Source organism: Alexandromys fortis, unplaced genomic scaffold, assembly GCF_014885135.2.
Source record: "Alexandromys fortis isolate MF-2015 unplaced genomic scaffold, M_Fortis_MF-2015_v1.1 scaffold_185, whole genome shotgun sequence".
Lineage (NCBI taxonomy): Eukaryota > Metazoa > Chordata > Mammalia > Rodentia > Cricetidae > Alexandromys > Alexandromys fortis.
Window position 1 is genome coordinate 1,210,947 of NW_026068094.1, and position 27,763 is coordinate 1,238,709.

Genomic DNA, 27,763 nt, shown 5'->3' on the forward strand with positions numbered 1-27,763 from the left:
GAAATAATTACAAGGAAACTGTATTCTTTCAAACACTGCCTGGCCCGGCTAGTTCCAGCTTCTTATTGGCTAGCTCTTACATATTGTTCTAACCCATTTCTAATATTCTGTGTAGCCCACGAGCTGGCTTACCAGGGAGGATCTTAACCTGCATCTGTCTGGAGCTGGAGAATCATGGCGACTCCTCTACTAAGCTTCTTTTTCCCAGCATTCTCTTCTGTCTACTCCGTCTACCTAATTTTCTGTCCTATGAGGGCCGAGGCAGTTTCTTTATTATTACAAGACCCACCTCCATCACCATCTTACCTCTCCACTTTCCAGCCAAAAAGGGACTGAGTTTCTGTCTCCTCCTGCCTTACCACTTCCTTTCTCTGCCCAGCCGTTTCACTTCCTGTCTGTCTGTACAGACCTTCATTCCTCTCCTGTGGAAAAAACGCAAACATGCCTTCGACCCATATTAAAACATGATTGGATCCTTTCCATAATCCAGTACAAGGGTTTTTCCCTTTTGCTTTGGTGAAGGTCGCTCTGGTGCCATCATGCCAAAGTCTGTCAGTGGCACATAGTTCACGGACATTCACATTCGAGAAACTAAGAATTAGAAGGGCATGATGTGAAGACTTAGGGTTCAGTACTGTTGCACTAGGAACAAAATTGCTGAAATGTTTTACTAATATATCCAGAGCCATTATCCATCTTTATAATTTTAGGAATTCCCATATATGAGAAACAGTTTAAGCAGTGAGTTATCACGTGTTTGGTGGCTTCTCCAGTTTGTGCAGTGGCTGTCGAGAAACCTGAATATGTATCATAAGATATGTCACGTGCACATATCTTAATTTTCCAGATTGTGCAATCTGGTTAACATTCCTTTGCCATAAATGATTAGGAGGCAGGCCTGGAGGATTTACTCCTAGATGACGGACAGGTAAATATTGTGGGCCTATCTCACATTGCTTAATAATCTGATGAGCAATTTCTCTTGTCAGACCAAACTGTTTCCTTAAACTTTCACTATTTTGATGATGTGATCGCTGTTCAAGCTCAACTTGAGATAAAGTGATCAGTTGAATCAATTTATTAACTAAAACATTACCTTCAGCCAATGGACCAGGAAGATTTGAGTGTGCTCTGATATGACCCACTAAGCTTGGCAGTTTCCTTAGATGAATGGCATCTTGAATTTGCTGGAACAATATTCTAACTTTACTATTACTAATTCCAATGCGGAGGACCGTTTCTATGACCTACAGAGCTCTAAAAATGTAATGACTGCCGGTATATAAATTAAATGCGCTGTTTGCAGAAAGCTGGAGCACCACAACAGTAGCTCGCTGCTCAACTGCTCACCACATACCCTTTACAGTCAGTAACACATGCTGCTCTTCCATTGGAAGAACCATCTAAAAATTAACACAGCATCCTTTAAGGGATCTTGCATTACAATTTTAGGAAAAATAAAGAAATGCAGTTGCACAAATTGTAGCAATCAATCAACTGGCCTAGAAATTGAGCAAATGCAATTGCCCAAGAATCATTATTTTGAAATGAATGTACTGCTGGTTCTTTATTGCATAGTCCACCTGAGCTAGTACTGTAAGATGTCAGGGGAATTGGGATCACTATTCCCCTTACAAATCTCACTGGGGGGCTTCACATCTCCCCTAGGGAATTTTAAATAGGGTCTCAGTCATTTACTATCTCCCAATAATTTCTGAAAATCATTCATAGTTTGTAAGCTCTCTTTGTAATCCAAACTGCAACACTCTCGTTACTTGCCATGTGATTCCTCCCCTGCCTTCCCAAGGGTCACCCAGGAGTTTGCTTTGCTTTGTTCGTTAAACCTGGATTTATTAATTCAATTTGATTTGGCTTATTGGCACCGGCAGCAGCGGAACCTAGCAGCCAGGGATCCAGTCCTTAACAGCTTGTGTTCTTTTTTAACCAGGGTTTTCCCGTGTAGCCCTGGAACTCGCTCTGCAGACCAGGCTGGCCTCGAACTCAGAGATCCGCCTGCCTGTGCCTCCCGAGTGCTGGGATTAAAGGCGTGCGCCACCAGGCCCAGCCCTGGGAATAGTGCTAGTAGTATTTAGTTCCCAACTCAGGCCAAGAATAGTAATCCTTCACAGGCATGTCCAGAGACTCTTTTCTTTGGTGTCTGTAGACCTTGTCAAATTGTCAGTCGATATCACCATCACACAGTAAGTCCTAGCTTTCTTAGACCACTTCTCACACCAGGGCCTGCGGGAGAACCGGTGCACACTCGTGCCATACTGTCCTTATGGATGTGAGCAGGTCTCGGCTGCTGTGCAGGCTGCACACTTGTACTGCTGCGGCTCCTTGCTGAGTGTGTGATGGGAATAGGTGGAGATGTTTAAGTGCAGGCTCTTGTTCAGGTTGTGCGTGCATGTGTGTCTGTGTGTGTGTCCTCACAGTTCCAACCTTGTTTTCCGTCACAGTGGGTCAAAGTAGAGAATGAATAATGTCTTGACAGCGTGTTCTCTTTTAGCTGATTCATTTTCTCTTTTATAAAATTGGTTCTGTTGCCTTAGTATTTACCAAGCATCAGTGTGATGGAGGAGTGGAGCTCGGGTGTAGTGCGTGGTCATTGGAGAGAATTGTTCAGTAAGAGCAGTTGTGTCCTCAGGTCAGCCAGTAAACCGGCTCTGACCCACGATTGACCTCTGCTTCAGTCCTGACTCTTGACTCAATGTTGTCACCGTAGCTTCTGCAGCCTGCAGTGCTGTTTCCTTGGGCGATGTCTAGGGTGTGAACCTTGCTTTAATATTTTAATTTACTTAAATATCCTTATACTTGCCTTATTGTCCTATACAGCCACTAAACTTCATTTTTTTCATTATTTGTGCTTTATTTCTAGAACTCACAGATTTTTTTAGTTTATGGAGTTGCTGCTGTGGGCTGAGAATTTGTTTTGTTTTGTTTTGTTTTTTTGAGAAAGGGATTTTCTGTAGTTTCGGAGCCTGTCCTGGAACTAGCTCTTGTAGACCAGACTGGCCTCGAACTCACAGAGATCTGCCTGCCTCTCCCTTTCAAGTGCTGGGATTAAAAGTGTGCAGCACCACTGCCTGGCTCTGGGCTGAGAATTTGCTGTTGGCTCTTGCCAGTGACTCATCTCTCTTTGGAAGATCCCCGGAGCAGCAGGTTTCTCACTTGTGATGCTGTTGACCCTAGTGTGCGGAAACTCTTCTGGAGTTTTCTGATGCCCGATCTTTTCCTTTGTGTGCGTCCGTTCTGTACTGCCCTCTAGTGTGTCTGGTGATGTTTTAATTGCTGCTGTAGTTCAGCCTTTTCCAGGTTTGATCTTGAAACTGCAAACCATGTGGTGCTCTCCTGTGGACTTCTGTCAGAAGTAATAATGAACTTGCTGCGCCTTTTTGTGTCTTGATGGTGTGTTTCTCTTAGTACCGAGGAAGCCACTGTGTGGCTGTACCCTAAGCCACTGAAGCATGTCTTGATGACTTCCCACGTGGAACAGATGTGAATAAATCTTGTGCAGGTTTCTATGGGACATAAATCTTGATAACTCTGTATACAGAATATACTAAGAATTGTCTGGCTGGTTCCTAATGGCAAGAGAGTGTTCGTATCTGTAGGAAGCCACCAAGCTGGCTTAGGTTGTTGCACCAGCTTCCGTCATGGTTAGTGCTGGGTAAGCATTCCTTTGTTCCACATCCTCACCACTAGTTGGTGTTCGTAGTGCTTCAACTCTGGCCGTTCTCCTAGGTGTGTTATGATTATGTATTAAGTGTTATGATTATGTATTAATTTATATATCCTTGATAAAAATTAGGGTTGTGAACATCATATGCAATATGTATAATAAAGTATGAACCTTAGAAAGGAAGAAGATTCGACTTACGTTGTGACTTGGATGACCCTTGTGTAAGTGAAAAAAAAAAACTGGACAGAAACTATGAATAGGATGTGATTTCCTTTCCTGCAGCACTCAGATTAACCCGATTTATAGAGTAGACAGACGTGTATGTATACTGTGGAAGTTGCCCCGGGGTGCGAAGCAGTAGGCAGGAAATCAGTGGTGGCATACAGAGACTTAGTTTTGCAGGATCAAAAGATCTTGTGGCCTGGCACAGCAGGGTCGCATATACCTGTAATCCCAGCACTCAGGTGGCAGGGATAGCAATATATTGAATTCAAGACCGGTTTGAACTCCATAGAAAGGACACCCCACCTTGTGTTCTGGAGGGGATTCCTAGGAGTGTTTTTGCAATAATGTGTTCATGTATAAAAATTGTCTAGATAACAGATTTTACATTATTTTTTTTTATTGTAGTTGAAATTAATGAAAACATTTAAACCCTGTGTCAAGTGTCTGGAACCAGAAGAGGGGGTTTTGTGTTGACGTCGGGTGACCTGATGTTTTCCTGTTGTCTTCCAGGCCTGGCGTCCCCTTGACCATGCAGGCGTTTTCAGAGGAAGAAAGGAAACAGTGGCTGGAGGCTCTGGGTGGAAAAGAAGCTGTAAGAACATCAGAGCTTTATTTCAAATCCCGGACAGCCGACTTGGCTCATTTCTAAGCTATTTTTGTTTTATAGCATTTGAGAACAGCTCTTTGCTGGAACTGGTGTTTAAACTCATCTGGAAGCCATGCAACTCTCTAGTAGATTAGCTTGGGGCAGATGCAGAACACCCATGGCTGGGACATTGTTCGAATTCAGTTCTGACCTTCCTTAACTTTACCGTTCTAATTGACTTTGCTTTGAAGCCAGCAAAACTTTCAATTTCTATTTTACCAGTTTTACCAGATGTTTTTTGGGGGGTGGCAAGTACATTAAATGCTTGCTGTGTATTTCAGAGGGGATAGTAAGTACATGGCAGCATTACCGACCACTCCCCACATGGGCTTGATACTTAATACGATGGTTTTGCTTTGCAACATCGAGTAACCTTAGAGACTGGGCCTCTGTATGGCTACAGTTTCAAGGAATGGACTAAAGGGTACAACATGGGTCCCAGGGAACCTGACCTCTATTGGCACTTGGTTCCAGCACTGCTTTATTTTCTGTGTGCTGCTGGCATTTGGGGCTCAGAATTGACAGGTCATGTACCGAGTTGGGGGTTTAGCGGAGACAACTTTAGGAAAAAAACACAGATTGACATTCAGCATAACATGTAAAGTGTTAGGATTCAAAGTAAGCAGGAAGCACCAGACGATTTTGGAGATTTAGGGTAGAAGGTGATTTGAAGATGGAAGAGGGGTTCAGTAAGGAAGAGGCTTCAGAACAGAGCCTCCTTAGGGGCTAACGCAGTGCTGCTTAGGCTGGCTCTGAGCCCAGCTGCAAAATGTGTTCTCAGAAGTACAGGGAATGAGAGGCCACTTGGTAGTGTGTCTGAGAATGACAGCCTAGCTGCTGTGTTCTAAAGAGACTGTTTCACCCTGTCAGAATGACCATATCTGAGCCCGAATCAGGCTCCATCTTTTTGTTTCTGACTTTTTTATTTTTGTACTAAGTCTGGAATTCAGGGTCTCACTGTGCTGAGCAAGTGTTCTTTTGTTGGACTGTCCACACCTCTCGTTCTGTTCATACTTAATTAGTTCTTAGAGTTTTAGCTGGAGTTTTGATGGAGGCCTGGGCAGGTGCTTCAGTGGTTGGGAGTGCTCACTGCTCTGCAGCAAAGGACCAGCAAAGGTCCCAGCACTCATGCTGAGCTGCTGGTAACCGCCTGCAACTCCAGCTGCAGAGGGTCAAATGCGTCTGGCTTCCACAGACCGAGACACATACCTACACGCAGATATATAATTAACATATATGTATATATGTTTAAAAGAGTTTTGAAGCCAGGCATGGTGGTACATTCCTTTAATCCCAATACTTGGGAGGCAGAGACAGGCGGATCTCTGAGTTACAGGCCAGCCTGACTTATATAAAGAGTTTTGGGACAGCTGGGGCTACAGAGAATGATCCTCTCTCCAAAATTAAAAGAGTTTTGGTAGTATTGGGATGTAGTTAGGCTGTTCCTTTATCCTCTGTGGTAAAGACACTTTATTAGCCGTGGTGATCTTCCCAGAAGTGCTGTAGACAGTGAGCTTCCGTAGCACGAGTATCCATGGTTGAGTCTTTGAGATAAATGGGCTTCCAGTTTGGTGTAGTCATGAGATCATGATCAGGTTGGCTTCCCCTACCAGACCACAGCAGGACTGTGGGAAGACTGTTCAGTGATACATTGTATGGGGACTGTAACGTGTAGCATACATTGATGGATGTTGTATGCCTTGCAAGTAGTTAGTGCTAGGACTCTGAGAAGCCGGATGACTGCCACGCTAGCGTGGATTTATTTGCTTAAACATGGGCATGGATTATCTCCTACTCTTGTGAAATTCAGGAGCAGTCAGGAAACAGTGAGCTAGATATCATTGGTTGGAATGTATCAGTTAGTCAACCTGTGTAAGGTGGAGAGTTTCCCGTTTACACAGACTTGTACCAAGTTCCTTAAGGACTGCAGACCCTGCCGTCTTTTTGTTTGTTTGTTTGTTTGTTTGTCTGTCAGTCTGGCATGCTTCTTTAGAGAGAAGCAAACCGAGAAAAGCCCTGCATGCGTTGCTTCTGCATATGCATGCACAGGAGCACGTCATTAGCCACGGACAGCACAGCGCCCCTGCAGTCTCGTGCAGACTCCACACAGGGCTTCCCCACACTGACTAGTTCTGACTTAAGCTGGCTGTCCTAACTTACTTCAACTCTGGCACTGCTGTCTGGAGTGTTGGTGGCAGATCTTACAAGTTGGGCATTTGCATCTAGGTCACCTCTGTTTCAGTTCTGCCAGTGACAAGTCCTGGTCTTCGCAGCACACTGTGGTATAACCTGGGTGTGGTAATTGGTGAACACAACCCCAGAGCGGGCATGCTGAAGCCGTGCATAGGGCTGGGTGTGCAGTGCGGGTGGGTGGTGAAGAATGCCATGCCCCTGCAGGAGGGCCACCACCCCAGCGTGGGATGCACTCTCGGCGGGCGTGGGATCCTACAGAGTCAGGGGATGAGGCCCAATGTGAAGTTTTTTCTCCCGTGGACTTATGCTGCACACGTTTCGTTTCCCAAGCTGCTTATTTAGCATAAATTTAGAGCTGTCTCAAAGGGCTCCTGAATAGCAAAACATTTCTGTCAGGAGGTTCCGGGTGTGCAGGAACTCTGTTCTCTAAAGCAGAGGTGGAGACCAAATGTGTATTTCATGTGCTACATTATCTAATATTGAGTTGGTAAAATTGAAAATTTACATGTTCTTCCTTGACTTGATTTGCTGAAAGTGGTCTCTCTTTCTTTGTTTTACTAGCTCATCCATACTTGTAATAAAACCATCATTCCAAGACCAGAAGGAGGTAAGTGTTTATTTCTCCTGATAGTCACCAACCCCAAGCTGTTGCTATGGCGCAGTCTGTACCTTTTTAAAGCTCACGGGCAGCCCTCATTGCCCACCCGAGCATTACTGTGAGCTCCCCTCTGGTCTTTTCGTAGTTTAGGTCTACAGTCCTGAATGGCATTGAGAAAGCTTCTGATGGAAGCTTCAGGAGCCTGTGGAAGAGGCTACTCCTTGGCCCTCTGCTTCCAGGCCTCCTCATCCTGCCGCTTGTCACTCTCAGTAGAAATGATGGAGTCCTGGAACATGGTGATGTTTGGTTGAGAGGAGCTGGGTGCTGCAAAGGTCCTAATGCTGTAGTGCACGGCAGCCATGTTAAGTGAGCAAGAGAAAGGGAGAGAAATGTTAAGATGAACGTAAGAATTACTTCAGATATTTGAAACAGTAATCCTTGGCCACAGTGAGTAATACATAATAAGAGTGGCCCCAGCTGGATGGTGAACCCCTAGTTACTGGGCAGATTTTCTTATGTGAGCACTTATTATATACAGCAGTGTTTCTGTGCAGCCCGTGGTTCTGTGCAGGCCGTGGTTCTGTGGAGGCCGTGGTTCTGTGGAGGCCGTGGTTCTGTGGAGACCGTGGTTCTGTGGAGGCCGTGGTTCTGTGGAGGCTGTGGTCCTTTGGACTGTGGTTCTGTGCCGGATGGCGTTTCTGGCAGTCTTGTGATTCTGGCAGGCAGTCAGGACTGAGAACTCTTCTTTCATAAACCTATGGCTTTAATTTTCTTGCTTTGGTTTACTTTTGACAACCCAGGTATTCCTGTCAGCCCTTAACAGCTTCTAGTCTTGCAGCCTCTGAATGTTTGCTATATACGGCATATTCTCTTAAACGTTGGAAAATAGCTGTGGCTGAGCTGTTCACGTACTGCATGGCAAGGATCCGCACCAGGGAAAACAAAGTGTTCCCCACCTGTGTACTCGGAGTACCGATAGGAGACAAAAACTGCACAGTGTGGCACACTCGCTTTGTACTCACTTTTGGTAGATTTGGTGGAATTAAGACTGCACTTAGCAAAGCCATAGGCTGTGTAATAGAAACAGTTGTGATCAGTTCTGCTAATTCTCGATTCGAAGACTACAGATCTATAGCCTGGTACTGGACGTTGACAGGTGCCCCTGCAGGGGAGCGTGTTCTTCCTCTTTCCTGGACTGGTGTCCTCCAGGCCCTCTTCGCTGTGTCCCTCCTTCTGGCCTTTCCCCTTTGTCTCTGTCCTTTCTTGTTCATCCTAAAGAACTGTAAATAAACCCCCTGGGAATGGTTTGCAAAGCAAGAAGAGATAACTTGTGTTTTATAAAGTGTTATCAGTAGTGGATTCTGGACACAGCTGTTCAATTTTAACCATTAAAATTCACTTGAAAGCTGGGCAGTGGTGCCTCATCCCTTTAATTCCAGCTCCCAGGAGGGAGAGGCAGGTGGATCTCTGAGTTTGAGACAACCTGGTCTCCAGAGAGAGTTCCAGAACAACCAGGGCTACAGAGAAAGTCTGTCTCGAAAAACAGACTTTGTGTTAACGCAAAATCTACAAATATATGCCAGCTTGGTCATAAGCAAACATTTGTACTAGAAAAAGAATAAAATTGCATTTTCAAATTGGCCTCTGAATAGATCACATGAATCATCTATTTTAAATTCAAATTATGAAAATAATAAAAGCATTAAAAAAGCTTGATGTCCAGTGAAAATTATCAGAACGCTCATTGGCCAGGAAGCATTTAACAGAAACTTTCCCTTGTTAATCAGAAGCTCAGATTCACATTGAAAAGCCTTCATTCGTATTTCGAGTTTTCTCTAACTGAGCTACTTCTAGGAGTTTTGGCAAAATATGGAGATTATTTCTATGTAGCCTCCTTTAGAGATTGGTATTTTTTTAACTGTTTAAAATATTCTGTATTTATTAACTTAACATATTTTATATTGCAAGTTGAATTATAAAAATTGGACATCTTGATTTTCAGCATGGAGGCTCCTACAAACAAATACATTTTCCAGTGATGCCATTTCTATGGGCAATGCACAGCCTTCAGCAGTTTTCAGACTATGAAGCAAAAGTGCCATTACCTTAAATTTGTTTTCTTTATTTTAAAAGGGAAAGAAACAGTAACTACTCATCCTGTAACATTTTACGCCTGTTCCTTTTAGGTGCACAGCTGGATACGATGGGATTCACGATTCTCAGAAAGTGCATCAGTGCTGTTGAGACACGAGGTAACAGTCATGCTCACTCGTAGCTTTAGTCCTGGAAACTGTAGGTATGTAACACCGCAGACCACGGCAGCACTCGGCGCATGCTTACACGCTACAGTGTAAACAGTCTGGAGGTCCGGAGGTGTGTAACACTGCAGACCACGGCAGCACTCGGCGCATGCTTACACGCTACAGTGTAAACAGTCTGGAGGTCCGGAGGTGTGTAACACCGCAGACCACAGCAGCACTAGGCCCATGCTTACACGCTACAGTGTAAACAGTCGGGAGGTCTGGAGGTCTGGAGGTGTGTAACACCGCAGACCTCTGCAGCACTCGGCGCATGCTTACACGTTACAGCGTAAATAGTCGTCTTTCTAGATAGCAGGGTCAGTTATTCCTTTGTTATGGCAGTGTGGGTTCCTTCATTTTCCCCCATGCAAATATGGGAGAATGTCACATATTTCTTCTTTATGTTTAAACACGGCCATGGTTAAAATGGAATCACATTTGCTTGTTAGATCTGCTATCACACAGAATACCACAGGGCAGATGACTGAGGTGGGATGCATCCTCACAGTGTGGAGGCTGGAAGGCCAAGCACAGGGGGAGACAGGACTAGTTTTGCTGAGGCCTGTGCCCCTGGCTTGCAGATGGCATCTTCCCACCATGACTTTTCTCTGAGTATACATGTCCCTGTTGTCTGTGTATTTAGGTTTGCTCTTTTTAAAAAAAAAATTATTATTATATATAAGGATTTAAGTCATGGTCACAACAGTGTGTGTATGTGTGTTTGTGTGTCTGTCTGTCTGTGCACATGCCCAAGCTTAGTTTTAATAGCCTCACCATCTCCTTCAAGACCTTTCATTTTTTTAAGTGTTACATCCCATGGTTCCGGGTGCTAGAGCTTTTCAGGGACACAATTCATTTCAGCTCATACAAACCTTTGGAAGAATCAGCAGTTGGAAAGCTAATTCTTACCACATTGGTTCACGTACCTTAAAGATGGTTTTCTTATTCTTGTGGTATCTTATTACATGATCTTTGGGGCTGGGATTAGCTCGGTGGTAAAGGCTGGGATGCACAAGGCTCTGGGTTGATCTTTAGCTCACATACGGACACACATATATCTTTATCGAAGTAAAATCTGAAATCTCTTAAGGTGTATTTTTATTCCTTGAGACTTTTATACATGCACACCGTATTGGTCATGTTTACCCCACAGCCCTGAACTCTCTAGAACCTGCCTCCTCCTTCCAGCTTTATCTCCTCCTGTCTTTCAAGTAATCCACCGAGTTCAGTTTTGCTAACCCTATCCTCATGTTGTGGGACTGTGCTGGATACTTTTATGTCAGCTTGACACAAAGTGAAGTCAACTGAGGAGGGAGCCTCAATCAAGAAAATGCCTCCATGAGATAGGGCTGTAGCCAAACCTGGTGGGGGATAGCCCAGCCTATGGCGGGTGGGGCCATCCCTGGGCTGCTGGTCCTGGGTTCTGTAAGAAAGCAGGCTGAGCAAGCCATGGGGAATAAGCCGGTAAGCAGCTCCCCTCCATGGCCTCTGCAGCCTCCAGGCCCCTGCCCTGAATGAGTTCCTTTCCCGACTTCCTTCAGTGGTGAACCCTGATTTTGAAGCTTCCTCCCCCGCTGGCTTGGGTCAGGGTGCACCATCACAGCCATAGTCACCCTGACTAGGACAGAGGTCACCCACTGAGGTGTGCTGCACCCAACAGGGGACACACTACCCAGTTAGTGGTGGGGTTCGGAAATGAAGTTCTGAATTTCGTACAGCCTGTGTAGTTGGATTACTGCTGTTGCCATGGCCACAGACTTTTATTGCCTCCATGATTCTTTCTGCCCTTTTGCAGACTTGCCATTCCCACCTTGGTCTTTGGTTTTCACAGACCTGATTCTTGTCCCTCTGGTTGTTGTAGGGAAATGCTAAATGCTTGCCGATGGAATCATACATGCAGTTTCTAGTCTTTTCCAGTCTAGCTCTATTTAACATGTGGCTTTGAGGCTCCTTATGCTCTCTAGATCATGAACTTCTTTTTTTAAATTCAAATCCTACCTGAACCAAGATCAGACAAATGCCAAATTGTTTCTGTAGTCATCAGGACACCAAGAAGAGGTAACTTTTTTTTTCTTTGAGTATCATTATTTTGAATTGAAAAAAAAAAAGTCATGTGTCCGAAAGTAAATAATGTAGATATTAGCATATCCTCCTATCTTGGGCTGGGCGGGGCTGTTTAGCAGGTTTGCTACCATGTCAGAATTAGTCAAACCACAGTTTGCTCATAAAACTACACTATGCATTGGAGTCAGATCCATTTATCTACCCAGAACCATCATGAGAAATTTATGGCTCATGTCTCCCAAGTTGAAGAATTTCATCAAACACTTGTTGCTGAATCATGCTGCGCGGGCACCACATTGAACTTGACTTCATTGCTAAAGGCGTGAGCCGTAAAGTGGCTGTTTTAGGCTCCCCACATGATGATAATGTCTGAGTAGCATTGTCCTCGTGAGAACTGCTTGTTTGGAAAAAGAGTTCAGTTGTTAATTTCAGTGTTGCTAGTGTCTGCTGCTTGGGGGATCTTTTTCTCAACTACTTTTCTTAATAATAATAAAAAAAATTCATCTAACTCCCAGAAACAACAGAAAAATTCTGAAGAAACAGCACAGTGTTCTCAGTAACAGATAACCCATCACAGGCCAGCTCTAGCGTCAGTCAGAAGCCAGGCTGCTAACCGGTGTTTATTGAGCAATCTCAGGGTGTACAGAGCTTTGCCATAGGCCTTTGGATTAGATAGTGAAGGTTGATTCCATGTAACCCTTAATCCAGTAATAGTAGACAGAGCAGAAAGATTTGTAAGCCGTTGAATTATTCTGGGTGATTACATAAAAATGTGGCAGGTTTGCACATTCAGAGAATCTTATGATGATGGGCTAGAAAAGATTGAAGGTTAAATGAAGACTGATTTAGGAATAGACGTTTAAGATTTAAAGGACAACTGCTACAGCTTGGCATTCAGAGATCTGTCATCTAAGATGCAGAGACGGGATTCAAACTTGATTGGAAACACAAGAAGTTGTACTTAAGGAATTTGCACTTAATGATGGAGGTGCAGGCTCAGCACTAGAGGGTGCTAAGATCAAGGGCGCCTAAAAAGGTTAGTCGAAAAGAACTGACCATATGTGGGGCGTGCAATGCTCCCTAAGTGAGCTGACTGCATTGGGACAGTAAGTATGGCAGTGGTGCAGATAGTACAGAGTCACATAAGTCCTGTTGGTCACTTGGTGTTTGGCTATTCTCCAAGATTTCTGCAAGGAATTTGTTTGTGAAGTAAAGATTGTCAAAGCCACACAGACATTTGTGATAGGTCTGATGATGTATTCTAGGATCCCTGGTGCTTCTTGTGACCATAGATTTCTGTGTTCCACCCAACCTGTGAAGGACCATTGTTGGTCCTCTAGATAGTGAAGTTGGACATGAGTAGAGCAGCTGTGTGATTAGAGGGGGTATCCTTTCCATAGCCCCGTGTGGTAGCTTGTCCTTTATCTTTACTGTGCAGCTGTGATGTGGCTCTTGGGATGGGGTGCTTCTCTGCCCACACTTCTGGATGAGTGTTTGCATTGTCTTTTGCTCCTCTGAAGCATCCTGATTCATGGCTGTCTGGAAATAAATAAATTAAAACAAATGTATTTTAGCTCTCAGTTTTGGAAAGTTCCAGCCCATGATCGATTGCTCTGGTTGCTTTGGGCCTGTGGTGAGGCGGCACAGTGTGACAGACTGTAGTGAAGTAAAGCCACGCAACTTATGACCAGAGAGGAGAGAAAACAAAGGGGGACTAGAGTTCCATAGTCCTCTTCTGGGCCACTCTGGAAACGACCTAAGGATCTTCTGCCCGGCCTTGCTTCCTAGACTCCTTGCTTCAGTATATGGGCCCTTGAAAGTCGTTTAATCCAAACTGTAGTGCTCTGCTCCTGGCCTCCGAACTGCTTATTTCATGATGTGAGACACACACAGTACCTTTGCCAAGAGTCCCAAGCTCTTAATTCTCAGCGTTACTCAGAGTCAGACTCCAGGGTTTCTTCTGCCAAGAAAGATTTAGATGTCTTCTGTGGGGCCCCGTGGCCAGGAGGCAGAAGAGTGGCTTCATGGTTGATCTGAATCTACAGGGAAGGGGAGTCATCCAGGATCCATCCCACTGACAGGGCTCTCAGAAGGAAGGGATTTGGGACAGGAGTGAGAGTCAGTGTTTGGTGTGTAAATGAAGGCGAAGCTTCTGTAGTCTGAGTTCTCAGGAGAGCCAGGAAAGGCAGGAGCCCAGTGTGGTGGAGCAGGCACTCAGGCCGCTTTGGAAGGATTCACCTTGACTCCTAGTGGCAGGAAGTCATGAGGTGTAAGCTGCTGTGAGGTATAGAACAATTCTTTGGGAGGCCCCTTAGCTTCTGTAAAGACTTTGTAGGATCTCACACACCTGGCGTGTGGAGAAGGAAGGAGCTAGCTTTATGAGCTGTGCTGGCCTCCATCTTCTCGGTCTTTCCCTGAGTTGTGTTTATCCCAGGGCACTGGTGTTCCTTCTTCATTTCCCACCCTGGCTTTGCTAATTATGTTTCCTGTGCTTGTTTTGTTTCTGAGAATCTATTTATTTGGAACAGAGAAAACGTCTTTCTTATCCTTTGTGTGCAACCAGCACCTTGTGTGTGTAGCCAGCATTTGAGAAGCAATAGCTTGGGCTTGGGCATTCAAGAGGTAGGGCCAACATTGCCAATTGACGAATTGACAGATTGCAGGTTATAAAATGTTTGGAAGGGTTTGTCTGTCTATATGTAGCTAGAATTAATATTTTCATGTAGCATATACAGGATCTTTCCATTTGTTAGGAGTTTATATGGGCATCTTTCTGTACTATGGTAATATAGAAGATAGAGAGATGAGTCCCATTGCGTATGGAGGAGAGTAATGCTTTCAGAGAGTGAACAGTGATTAGTTTCCTCAAGTAAATAACTCCCTTTCTTGAAAGGAAACATGCCCAGTTAGTTTTTAATTTTTTTTTGTTCAGTTTTTCTTGATGGGCCTGCAGAACACTCAATTTTGAGTATACGTTCAATATTGTAAGCAAAAACAGTAATTCCTTTGCTTAAAAACATCTTAGTTACTGTTTTTAAAATAGTCATTATGTTAAATCTAAACTTGTATGTCACTTTTGTTTATGAAGTTTCTCTTAAAAGTCTTCCATATGTTCATAATTTGAATATGCACTGTAATTTTCTAGAGCATGGCATTAAAATGTTGATGGAGGCAAGCTGTGAGTTATCAAATCCAGTAACGTAAGAAGCTGTGAGTTCAGGGTGGATAAGTCATGACAGACCCTGATTTGTCACGTGTCACCTCGTTCGTTTCCCTTTGAACAGCACAGGAGAATTTTCCTGACGAGCTCTGGCCCTGGCTGAAGACAATGGCCAGTTTCACCATTAGTCTTTGGCGATGACTTTGGGTGGGAAGGTGCCCAAGGGAAGCGGCAGGATAGTTTACCATGATTGCACAATAGTCCTAAGTCACCAAGGGCAAATTCCAGGCAAAATGAAGAAAATAAAGAGCAGCTGTCCTAAGAAAACTTACCCGAGCTGGTAGGCCATCTCCTGTGGGAGGGAGCTGAAGAGCCACTGGGTCTGCAGAAATGCAAATGCACAATTGAAATACTGCAGCCAGGCGAGTTGGCTGCACATTCTTTTCCTCAGTTAGCCGACGTTCATTTTAAGAAAATTCACTCCAAAAAGCTATCAACTTTAGATGAATGATTGAGTTAAACTAGTGAGGGCAAATATTTGCAAAGGGATGGATGGATGACCCGTGTCCCTGCTCACTGCATGTCCACGTTGTTGACGGTTGGTGCTTGAGTTAATTCTTCTAGTACAGTGGCTTCTCTTCTCAGCCAAGAATTCTCCAGCTCTCTCATCTTTTGTTTGTCTCTGGCTTTGTTCACTTCCTCCTCCTTAGCCCCGAAACCCACGCAACAGGAGTGAACTCTGTCTAGTGATTATGTGTGTGATCTAGCTTCTGGGACTCTCTGGGCTTGGACGTTGCACAGGGTCCAGAAAACAACAGTGGTGCATTTACAAGTCATGGTGGATGTGTAGGCTCAGCTTGTGGGTTATCAGCATCTCCACATCACAGTCCCTTTATCATCTGTGAAGGAGGCTGTGGCCTGCATCTCCTTCCTGTGTTGTTATGGTGATGGTACATGTGAGTGCTCCTGACTAGCATAGAGGTAAATTTAGCAACTGGTGCTCCTGATAATTAAGAAGTGCCATTAGTGTGTGGCTTAGGAACACGGATGGACTTTGAAGGCATTCTGCTTTCCCATCATGGCAGAATATATATATGGGAACATCTCCACGTGATCCACTCATTTTGTGTGGCTTCTGGAACAAGCAGCTGAGTTAGTTGATTTCGCTTGTACCTTTTCTGTTCCTCATTCTGCTGTAGTCACTTGAGAAGTAGACCGTCTTGAGCGCTAAGAGGGATAGATGGTAAAGAAAGGAAGGTGCTCAAAAGAACACCATGCCTAGAACATTCTCTCATGTTTCTGGAAAATTCGCAGAAGGGAAAAGGAGTGTGAGATTGATCCTGGTTACCTGGTTTGAGCTGTATATATCGATGATGAGTCTGAGAGTACTTTTATTTGGCTGCTCCGCCCATCTCAGCTGACTTTAGTACTTCTCTTTCCTGGCTACACGTGGGTTAGTGGATGTCGGACAGTGGTTCTTGGGTTGTTTCCTGTAGGGAGGACACCGGAGGACATGGTGTTAGGGGGACGGTGACGTAGATGAACTCCAGCCCAATTCTAAGATAGTTGATAGTAGCTTAAAGAAGGGAGTCTGAATTTGGCTCACAGTTCAGTATAGCATGGTGAGGAAGTCAGGGCAGCCAGAGCTTGAAACAGTTGCTCATGTGTCCTCCACAGTCAGGAAACAGAAAGAAGGATGAATGCTAATGCTCAAGCTACTTCTCCTGTTCATACACTTGGGAACCCAAACCCATGCAAAGATGCCACCCACAGTGGGTCTGTCTTTCCATTTCAGTTAACCTCGTCAAGAATATCGCTCACAGGGCTGCCCAGCGTCTAAGCCAACCCAGTGATTCCCTCACAGATGTGAGCAGAGGCATGCTCCGTGAGTTATTCTAGGTCGTGTCCAGTTGACAGTCAGTGTTAACTGTCATAGACGTAACTGAGTTTATGCCATGTTCCTGTTAGGAGTGGTCCTCTTCAGTTTCTTTGAGACTGGTAGAAGGAAGAAGGTACTTCTCTTGAAGTAGAAACAATGGCCCATGCGTGAGTCTTGGGAGCTAGAGCCATGTACTGTGTTTGCTTCTTTGACCCTCAGTTACCAAGATCACCACAAAGGTGACCGACATCCACCTGCCTACTCCACATAGGTGACCAACATCCACCTGTCTATTCCATATAGGTGACTGCCCTATATGACATGCTGGCTTCTCCTCTACTGGCTGTACATTCATTCAGGAGTGTGACTATTTGTTCATATGACAGTTCTGTATTTAATTTTTGAGGCATCTCCATGCTGCACCCTAGTTTAAATCACCATCACCTCTTACGTAAACTATGTCCCAAATCCTAGCAGTCATTCCGCATTTTATCTTTGCCACCCAATCCTCTTTATTGTACTCCAGGGAAGCTTATATAGGGATCCTTAACTGATAGCCACTCCCCAGCTCCTAGGATTTTCAGCTGTAAAACCCACCAGAAACCACTCCCCTGCCACCAGGAACTCCTGAGGGTGTCATGCTCAGAGCAGCTGCAGGCTGCTCAGAGCAGAGGAAAACAAGTTGTTTACAGGAAATTCAGGGTCTGGTGGTCTGCAGTCCCCAACAACTGGGAGTCATTCCTATAAAGGAAATGTTGACTCTCTTCCTGGCCTGTGCTCTATTTTATAAATATGGGCTGAGAGCAGCATGTCTTTCATGTGTATTATACCTAGCTATTTTGAAATTGGGTTTAAATTTTTATAGCCCAGTCAAAAGCTTTTAACGAGTGCCTGGCTCTTCTCGCATTGTTAGCGTCTGTTATTTAGACAATGTAAAGGATCTCTGCGACAGGCTGTCCTGGACCACCAGCCCCCACCACATCATAACACAGAAACTTAGTATTGGTTGTGAATGCTCGGCATTAGCTTAGACTTGTCCCGCTGGCCCTTTTTACTTAATGTAACCTGTTTCTATTCTTCTATGTTTTGCCTCAGGGCTTTTTACCTTTCTTTCAGTCTGTATGCCCCACATTTCTGCTTTCTCCTGTCTGTCTGTCTAGCCCCTGGTGTCTCCCTCCTTTTCTTTCTTGTTCTCTCTTCTGCCTATGTTTCTCCTTCTACTTATTCTCTCTGCCCCTCAGCTCCACCTGTCCGTCATTTGCCTAGCTGTTGGCCATTCAGCTTTTTATTAAATCTATCAGGTGCCTTAGGCAAGGTGAAACAAATGTCACACATCCTTACATTGTTAAGCAAATACATCATAAACAAATGTAGCACACCCTTACATAGTTAAAGTAATATTGCAGAACAGTTTTTTACCTTCTTTGGCCTTGTATCTTAACCTCACCTGTCATTCCTCTTTAGTAGCACCCCTCTTAGTTTTGAAGTCCTTTTTTTTTTTTTTTTTTGTAGGTGGAAGTTTCTTTCCAGCCAACCAATTCCCAAATAACTGGTGCAGAGACTCAATATTAATTTCAAAAGCTTGGCCAATAGCTCAGGCTTCTTACTAACTAGCTTTTACAACTTAAATTAGCCCGTTCCTGCTAATCTATGTCCTCCAGCATGTCTTGTTCCTCTGTGTCTCCTGGAAGCTTCACTGATTCCACCCTTCTCTCTCCTATACTTCCTGTCTGGCTATCAGCTGGTCAGTTTTCTATTAACTGATGAGAGTAATATATATTCACAGTATACAAAAGGATTATTCCACAGCATTTCCCCCTTTTGTCTAATTAAAAAGAAAGGTTCTAATTGTTGCATCGCAAAACTATATATAACAAAGCAGTTATTAAGTAAGAATTAGTTACAATATCCAGTTCATTTGTATTTGGCAAATCTATAGAAAATACTCCAGTATTTATCTTATCTTTATGACTCTGAAGTTTTATACCTAGTTTACCTTTTATCGTAACTAAAGAGAAAACTCCCATGACTATCTAGTTTTAAATTCCATCAAAGACCCCAGAAGAGTGAAATGTTATCTAATGACAGGGACATATGGCTGTCTAGACATCACCCTAGGTTTTCCTGTGATATTGTGGTGCCCATCTTTTGCCCATGGATCTAGTATATCTCACAGACATTTCTGAGAACCAGGGAAGCTTGAAGGACTGTCCTACCTTGTCTTGAAAAAGTTTGGCAGTCCTTTTTTTTTTTTTTTGGTCCTGCTGGTTCAGTTTGTACATTAAACTGTCAGTACTTGAGGCAAGGGCAGTTTTTGCCCAAGTGGCTAGCTTTGGTATAAGAAAATAAACTCTATATGGGATTTCTTTGTTGCCCATCATTTTCTTTGAAGTAGATTGGTGCTGTTAGGAGCCGAGATGTCGTACTGTCAGGACAAGCCTTAGGTTATTAAATATATCAGATGACATCCATATTCTGTAGGTTGAAGTGTTCGAAGACTAACTTTTTAAATATATCTGTGTATGACCTAACATCACTACAAGTTTCACTATTATAGATGACTAATTATTAATGTGTATTTCTTAATTATATATTACATTTTAAATGAACTGCATAAGCACAATATCCCAAACTAGTAGAAATATACAGACAGCATAATAGAAATAACTCTAAATTTGTATCAATAAATTAAAATCTATACCAATGTAAAATATTTTGAGATTAATGGTTGTGTTTTGGATTGAAGTAGACTTAAAAATCTATCCTTTTCCCCATCATTTTTACATCATACCCCCTTTCTTCTTTTAGAAAGAGGTCTCTGAATTTAACTCCTTTGTTAGAGCTTTTTTTTTCAATGATCCATAACAATTTGTAACTCACCCTCCTAAACAATGACAAACATTTATAATCCATTGAATAGTCAGTAACCAACCCCTCATATTCCATCTCTTGGGACTTCATCTCTAGACTACTTCCTGTTGTCCATGGGCACTGGTATCTTGAGAAAATTAGGATAATTGTTAAGTCTTGACTTAAGAGTATTCCGGGAGGCTCCATCATCTCAGTCAACAGCCTTGAAACTGTTCTGGATGCTGGATCACCTGGACCATCCATTTTTATTGGTGTCTGGTCCCCTTGTTCTGAAAATACATAAACTTTTAAAGGTAACATGCATATCCATTAAGTATAGACTTTACATTGTACACAAGTCAATGATTTCTTGTTTTATGTCTGAGCAGCTAATATATACATCATGTGTCTTGTAGTCCAAATAGGATTATTTCTTTTATGTCTGTTGTCATGATTTTAGGAAGTCATTCTTGATAAAATTGGAATTTCCTTAATCTGGAATATTGAATCCACATTCAATATTCTCATTTCCCGTGGAAATAAAAGCATAATGTCTTCCTTAAAGTAAAACCTCTTTTAACCAAAATTTGAAGTCAAGATATTTTTACAGTATATAGGTTGGTTGAATCTAGCAGTTTTTATAATCCAGTGTCTTTTAGCAGCCAAAAATTCAAAGACGAACATAATAACATACAGAATCTAGACTTTCTGTGTATTTTCCATCTTATCTGACTTATTTCTTTTTATTTTACTTTACTCCCTTTTAAGAACTTTATTTTCTTATAAAGCTATAGATAGATAGATAGAGGTATAGGTATAGTGAGTGTTTATACCTTTTTCCTCCTGAGCCTATTAATGTTTTTAAACACACTCTAACCCGTTGAGAGGTTTTTTCCATCTGAATCTGTCTTAACTTCACTATCTGTGATCTTCTCTGTCTGCATGAAGGAAACCCCAAACCCACCGTGCAGCTTGCTGGAGGGACTTGGCGCTGGTAGCTCAAGTCCTCAGGCAGTGGCTGGGAGACACACGAGGGGAACCCACCATACATCTTAGCTCATGGCGTGGTGGCAGCTGCCAGGAGACACGTCTCTGTCGTGTGACCTGCATGAGAGACATGAGACTAGGCGCGGAGTGTGGCTCCTTTTGTGTGTGTCTAGAACCCTTCTTAAGCTTTCTCAGGTTTATCTGGGTCTTCCGTTCCCGATGGTGGGCACCACTCTTAGTTTCCCACTTTTCCCAGTTTAACATCAGAGAAAACGGAGACCCTTGTCTTCCTGAGCCAAGCTCTTTCAGTGTGATGATCTCTGGCTCCATCCATCTACTTGAAGAAAGCTGATTTCATTCTTTATTTCTGAGTAGAACTCCATATGTGAGGTTTGTTCCTGTGTTTTGCCAAGTGTTAAGTCATTCAGTTTCCACAACCCATTGGCTTTTAGGTGAACAACTTGCCAGGCTCACAGCAAAGAAGTGGCAGAATGTCAAGTTTCCAGGGTACTGGAGGCCACCTTAGCTTGTAAGGATTTGTACCTACTCACGTTAACAAGTTTATATAGTACCAGGATTTTGGTTTGTTTTAATGAGGCTACCAAGGTCTTCCGTGCTGTGTTGAGCTTCGCAGCTCCATCAGTGCTGAGAAGCGGCTACATTGTTCTTTGCACGGTTTAACATGCAAACATGTTTAGCGCTGGCTAGCTCCCCTCCAGAGGTTTAGAGTAAAGTAGATATTAACTCCTGAAATTTACAGAGGTGAATCTGTGCCCTAGGAAAACACGGCAGCTCATGCATGGTTCTGTCCGTTCATATTTAAGATGAGACAGAACGTGAGAATGCCATGCATTGCTGAGTTTCATGTATCAGCCTGTTTAGTTTTCTGTAACCCAATGAAGTAGATAGGTTGGAAGTGTGTACTGTGCACTTACTGAGGATAATTATGTATATATATGGAACATAACTTTACATTTTTACATTTTTTTGTTCCATGACATGAAATAATGTTTGTGAGCTTCTAACTTTTTAAAAAGCTATCTGCATAGCGTGCCATGTTTTGGCCAAGCTGTGAGGATTTTCTCACAGTAGTTCTTACTGATTTTATGTAGACTACCTTTTTTTCTTTTGTTTTCAAGTCTTAGCATTTTGAAAATATAAATATGTGAATATGTAATTTGAATATGATAAACATAATAGTTATTTATATGTGCATGAAATTTTATGCTTTTTTTTTTTCACCCTAGGACTTTTTCAGTGCCGGTGTGATCTATAGATTGCCTTTGTGTTTGTGTGTGCACAGGTGTATGTGTGTCTATACATACATGTATGAGCATATGTGTTCTAAAAATGAGACATTGCAGACTTCCGATGTTGGAGCCTGCTCCGACAGAAATCAGCAGAGGGGTACCTGGGAGGAGGCCCTTAGGCTAAAGAAACATTAGACTGAGAGAAACTGAGGCAGAAAACACAGGATAGACTCGAGGGACTACCAGCCTGCTCTGGCCAGTCTTGATTTTATTTCAGAGCTTGCTTATGTACAAAAGCAGAAAGCAGTACAATCAGTCAGTCAGTGTCTAACCACAGGACCATTCCTGGCCTGAGTGAGCAGCCTCACTTCTCTCTTGATGTTCCTGAGGTTTGCCGTCAGCAGTATTCTTCCTACTAGATAGAGTCTTCTTTTCTCGTGGGCACAGTGCTCTTTCCCATGGGCTAATCAGAAGTCTCTCATAGTCCTCAAGGTTATTGGAAAAAGCAGAGTAGGCAACTTTGAACACAAATGCCTTATAAGTCAGAATGGACTTCAGAGGGAAACTGAGTCACATATGGACTCCCACCTGATGTAAATTCTGTGAATGTGACCGTTAATGACCTCTCCCCTGTGGTCATCACACACAAATGCAGATTCCACAACGCTTCAGCACCTTATATACTTCATATACCAGGTGCTCCGCGGGTTGCTAGCCGAGAGCCGAGTGAATGTTGGTTTGTAGGCCAATGGAGTTTGAGCGTTTATGTCTGTAGACTCACACACCTGTAGAATACTTCAAAAATTGTCTTGTGTCTGTTGGCACTGAGTGCTTCGGCTCCCCTCGGGCTTGATACGGATGCCGTTTTACGTACACACATGGGAAAATGAGAATTTTCCTGCTTCTTGCCATATTCTTTTCACTATCCACCAGGTTCTTAGTCCATTACCCATCTCATTCATTGACTTACTGGCTTTATTTGTTACAGGGTAGCACACGATATGTGCAGATGGAGTTACTAAGCTGAGGGCCTCCTCCTGGAACCAAGGGGAAGATGACGTCATGGCTCAGTAGTCTCTGCCTGCTGGCCTTTAGTTTCCTAGTTGTCACACTGTATCTGTGCAGTTTTACCTGAGAATCAGTCCTCAGTCCTAGGAGATTAGGTGTTACATAACCTGCTGGCTTTGTCTGTCTGGTTTCTGTTCACTTTCCTCTTATTTGGTCATTGGCCTCTTCTTCCAGAAGCCGTCTTTGTTTTGGGTGTCTCCCCACCCGTTGCTGTTTTGTCTGACTCTCTCTACTTGTCGCTCACAGCTTGCAGTGGTTGGAGTCTGACTCCTCAAGTCCATGGCTGGGAAACTCCAAGTTGGTTAAGAGGACTCTGCTGTAGCTGTGGAGTGCACCTTAGCTCATGCACCTCTTCCCTCACCCTCTCTTCTTCTCCCACTTGCCTCTGCTCTTGCCCTCCTACTAAAGGGCGACCACAAGGAGACCTCACCAGACATAACTCCTTGGTCTTGCTCGGACCGCCATGCTCGTTGATTTGAGAGTCCTGTGCATTCCTGTCCATCATCGGGGTTTAGTGCACAGCCACTGCAGTGTTTGCTCAGATCTCTTCTTGCATCTGATTCCTTTTCTGGTCCCAGGTGACCTTCTTTTCCTTCCTCTTCTGTGACTGGTGCCAGTAGCTTCAGAATGTCCCCTGGAGCAGAGTGCACCCTGGCTGGGCAGCTTCTTCTGGGTTACGCGAGAAAAAAACTGGCTGTGGAGAGGTGAGGCAGGGAGCCTTGTCCCTATTCTTGGGCTCTCTGCCTGTGGAAGGTGTGTGGTCCCGTGATGGGACCACGGTAGATCAGGAGAGACAGGCATACCTGCTTTTCTCAGTGGCTGCTGCCATCAGCCTCTCAAGGTTTGCCCATGTTTACTGTGCCTTATCGATGAGGAGGAAGGAAACTCTGAACACTGAGGAGAGCAAAAGTTTTTATTAAAACTAGAAAATTATCATTGTGCACTAGTGAGCATCCGTGCCCTGGAAAATGTGTAATAATTTGTGGATTTTAGCTTGTTAAGTTCAGAATTCTATCTTGCCCTACTCTTTATAGTTTTAAATTAATTTCAGGACATACATAGCTTGTCCCCACTGGTCATACATTAGGCACCGTCAGAACCAGAGCATGGTGAGATGAGTATTTCCTGGGTCATTTCTGTGTCGGGATGAGCTGTGGGGTAAAATACTGGCACACACACATTTGTTTAAAAGCTCTTAAGACTGTGTTTTGAGATTTAGAATCTCATAAGTTAAAAGGTAACAAGGAATACATACTGTGCAGTATGTACGTTAGGTTGGAGGGTGTGAGCACTGTGAAAATGAACCTTCTCACTGAGTGAGAAAATTAGGAAGTGACCTGGGATTAGGCTAGGCACTCAGACTTGGCTTCAGGAATTGTTAGTAGCAGGGCACGGCTTGTCTTAAAATGTATGAAACATCGAAGTTAGGAAGGAATTCATTGTAAGTTCTGGTAAAAAGTAAACAAAAGAGGCAGGTTTCTGTGGGATGGTTTGAGGAAACTTGGCTTTTCCCTGGGTCTGACTCGGAGGAGCTGAACTTCTGATTAACACCTATTTGGTGACTAAATCATGGCAGGTGAGTACGTTTGTGAGGATGAGGGGATATTGTTGTTGTCAGCTGAGGGGCCAGCCTGGATGGAGCCGGGAGGGACGGTCTGAGCGTCTGTGTATGTGCTTTCTCGTAGTCTCATCTGATTAGAACTGTGGGAGGTACAGGTAGGTGGGTGAGGTCAGGCCCTGCTACAATGTGTAGCGTAGACACGGAGAGGACCCGAGGAGTTGCAGCACCAGTCAAAGGGGCAACACCACTGGTGTTGGAGTGGATTCTGGCTGCGTTTCTTTAGAGGGTCTCTTAGTAACTGGCATGTACACAGTTTGCACACATGCACACAGTTTGCACACATGTACACACCTGTCGGATGTAGACAACAGTAAGGAAGAAATCCGGGCTGACCCCAGCATTTCAGCTCTGGGGTATTGGCATAATGGTCCTCATTAAAGAGGGCCTCTTGGAGAAGCCGCTGGTGGAGCTGTGCTGGTCGTTTGGCATGTTTGTTACATCTTCAGCTGTCTGATTGCTGTGCTGCTTGCTGTGAACATGTATGTGCTCCTGGAAGACAGGCGTGCTCTGTCTCTTGTCAGTTAGTCTGCAGCCTTTAAGAACAGCGTGAGAAGAAGCAGAAAATGCCCGAAGACTTGGTTATTAACCTGCCATTTCCAACCTGCCTTTGTACAGGACTTATTTAAGTTTCATTAAAAAGAGGAAAAACTGTGTTAAGGAGCTATAATTCTTCTTTGCACCTTTTATTATGCACTAGCAATTAACTCTAGTTCTCACGAGGTTGATGAATTTGAACTTGATCAATTATCTGATAGTAATTACAAGCATAGAGTGATTATCTTTGCTGAAGTGACATCCTTATTTCATCTCTGTATTTCTGGCACTTTTCATAAATGCTTGCATTTGTTTGACTTCAGAATAGGACTTGCTCTCTTGACTCTGTCGTTGAGGTCAAACTACTTAAACTGAGTGGTGCTGAACAAATCCTGGGGTGTGAAAACCCTCAGGGTGAGCCTGCTGGGAGTAGGAAGGGAGCAGGCTCAGTCTTTCCGCTGTAGACGTGAATGTTCTAATTCTTGCTTCTTGGCAGATTCCTTTTTTTTTTTTTTTTTTTCTAGTTCTTGGCACGGCTATGCTATCTCCCTCCCCCCTGTCCTTAGTGTCTCTATTCCTTCTTAGGGAGGGGATCTCTGCTGCTGGGATTGGCACTGTCTTGATAAATGTGTCTAGACTTGGGCTAGTTCTGCCCTCCTGGCTCCAGTGGGCCATTGAGAGAGAAGGGGAATCAGTCTTTGTATTAAGGCTGTCATACTATAGGACCACACGGTGCAGGATTTATACACAGAAGTGATCTCCCCTACATCCCTGGGAGCTAGAACTCCAGTATAAAGTCACTGACATGGCTTATGTCTTCCGTGGGTTTTTCCTTGACTATAGCTGACTTTTTCCTACTTGCATCTTGGTGTGGTCTGCTCCCCACAACTGTCTGTTTCCAGATACATTTCTTCTAATGATGTAAGCCATGTTACATCAGAGTCACCTGATAGACTGTTTCAAATTAATACACCTTTTAAAGGCCTTCTGTGTTAACACGGATGCGGGAGAAATGGCCTCGTGGTTAAGAGTACTGACTACTTACCCAGAGGACCTGGGTTTGATTCCTAGAATGCACATGGTGACTCAACGGTAACTCCAGTTCCAGGGGACCAGATGTCCTTTTCTGGCCGCTTTGGCTACTGCATGCATATTGTATACACGTATATGTGTAGGCAAAACAGCCATAAAACATAAAAATAGCGGTAAAAAAAATTAAACACAGTTAGGAATTAAAAGTTTAACATGTAAATGCTTGTTTTTCACATTTGATTTTGTTGCCAGTGCCCCCCCCCCCACCTTGTACACACAATTTGAGAACCTAGGAAAATGAGTAAGGGTTGGGCAGTGCTTAATCCCACACTAGGGAGGCACAGGCAGACGGAGCTCCGTAAGTTTGAGGCCAGACTGGTCTATAGAGTGAGTTCAAGAAAACCTAGGGCTGTTACACAGAGAAATCTTGTGTGGGAAAAAAATAAAAATAAAAAGGAAAATGAGTTAGGAAGGGCTGGGGATACAGTTAGATGGCATAGCCCTTGCCTAGCATGCTTGGATGCTTACATTCAATTCTCAGTATTGCCAGGAAGAAAAAGAAGAAGAAAAAAGGAAACCATTGGTGTGGGGGTAAGGGCTCAGTGATTAAAGTGCTTACTGTGTAGGCCTGGGACCTGAGTTCAGATCCTCTGCACCCATACCTGCATAGAATCAGAGTATGGTGCCATGTGCCTGTGATCACAGTGCTGTGGGATGCCGACAGTTTCTCTCCCACCAGCCAGTTTCTGAATTACAAACTATTTGACCTATTAGTTCAGGCTTATTGTTAACTAGCTCTTACAACTTAAATTAACCCATTTCTGTTATTCTATATTTTCCCACAAGACTCATGACTTGTTACCTCACATCTTGCCTGGTTCTATTCTGCCCAGCTATTGGCCTAATCAACTTCTTCCTTTTTAAAAAATTACTAATGGTAATAAAATATATTCACAGCATACAGAAAGGCACCCTACATCATCTCCCCTTTGCTGTGTAGTTAAAAAGGAAGGTTTTAACTTTAACATTGTAAAATTATATATAACAAAACAGGTATCAAGCAAGAACTACAGTTATAATATTTAATCTGTTTGTATTTGGCAAAAAGTCTGTTCATAATGGTGAGATGTAGGTTCAGAGAAAACACTGGGGTAGAGAAGTAGTTTGAGGCCAAGAAATCTTCATGTTAGCCTTTGGCTTCCATACATGATCACATGCACCTAAACCAAAGAAGAATAAATGGCAAAAGAAAAAAAATACTGATTTTGACTATGAGTGTGAAAGCTTGTGTGTGTGGTGTGCTGCGATTTATAGGATGTGTTCACATCATCTCCTTCCCACCCTAGCATGGCACAGGAATGCTGCCCGTGTTCCCAGATAGACCACCCAGAAGCCAGAGTTTCCTGACTCGCTTGTTAGACTCTGCACTGGCCGCCATGTGCAGGGAGGTTACAAGAGTAGTCCTTGTGGGCAGATCCCATGACCTTTGGTGATTGGATTTTTGTGTTCTGGAAGTTGGGGGGGTGGGGGGGTTAGAGGCACTTCCTTGGCAGTCAGTGTGTTCTTGTTAGCGCCAGCATTTGTAGTGCAGAAAGCAAATACACAGTCAGAAAGCTGTGACTCTGTAAGAAAGGAGACAAAGCCCCGTTCTTGCTGAGTGTTATTTGGTAGGAG

At 43.7% G+C, this 27,763-nt stretch overlaps 1 protein-coding gene across 1 annotated transcript in view; it reads left to right on the forward strand.

The window, feature by feature from the left end:
* The window catches only part of Arhgap10 (Rho GTPase activating protein 10), a 157,771-nt gene that overhangs the window by 31,587 nt on the left and 98,421 nt on the right, over nucleotides 1-27,763 (forward strand). The window contains exons 9-11 of the mRNA XM_050123185.1: nucleotides 4,418-4,499; nucleotides 7,308-7,353; nucleotides 9,531-9,596. Of these exons, the coding sequence (XP_049979142.1) occupies nucleotides 4,418-4,499; nucleotides 7,308-7,353; nucleotides 9,531-9,596 (194 nt within the window). The remainder of the gene's footprint in view (nucleotides 1-4,417; nucleotides 4,500-7,307; nucleotides 7,354-9,530; nucleotides 9,597-27,763) is intronic.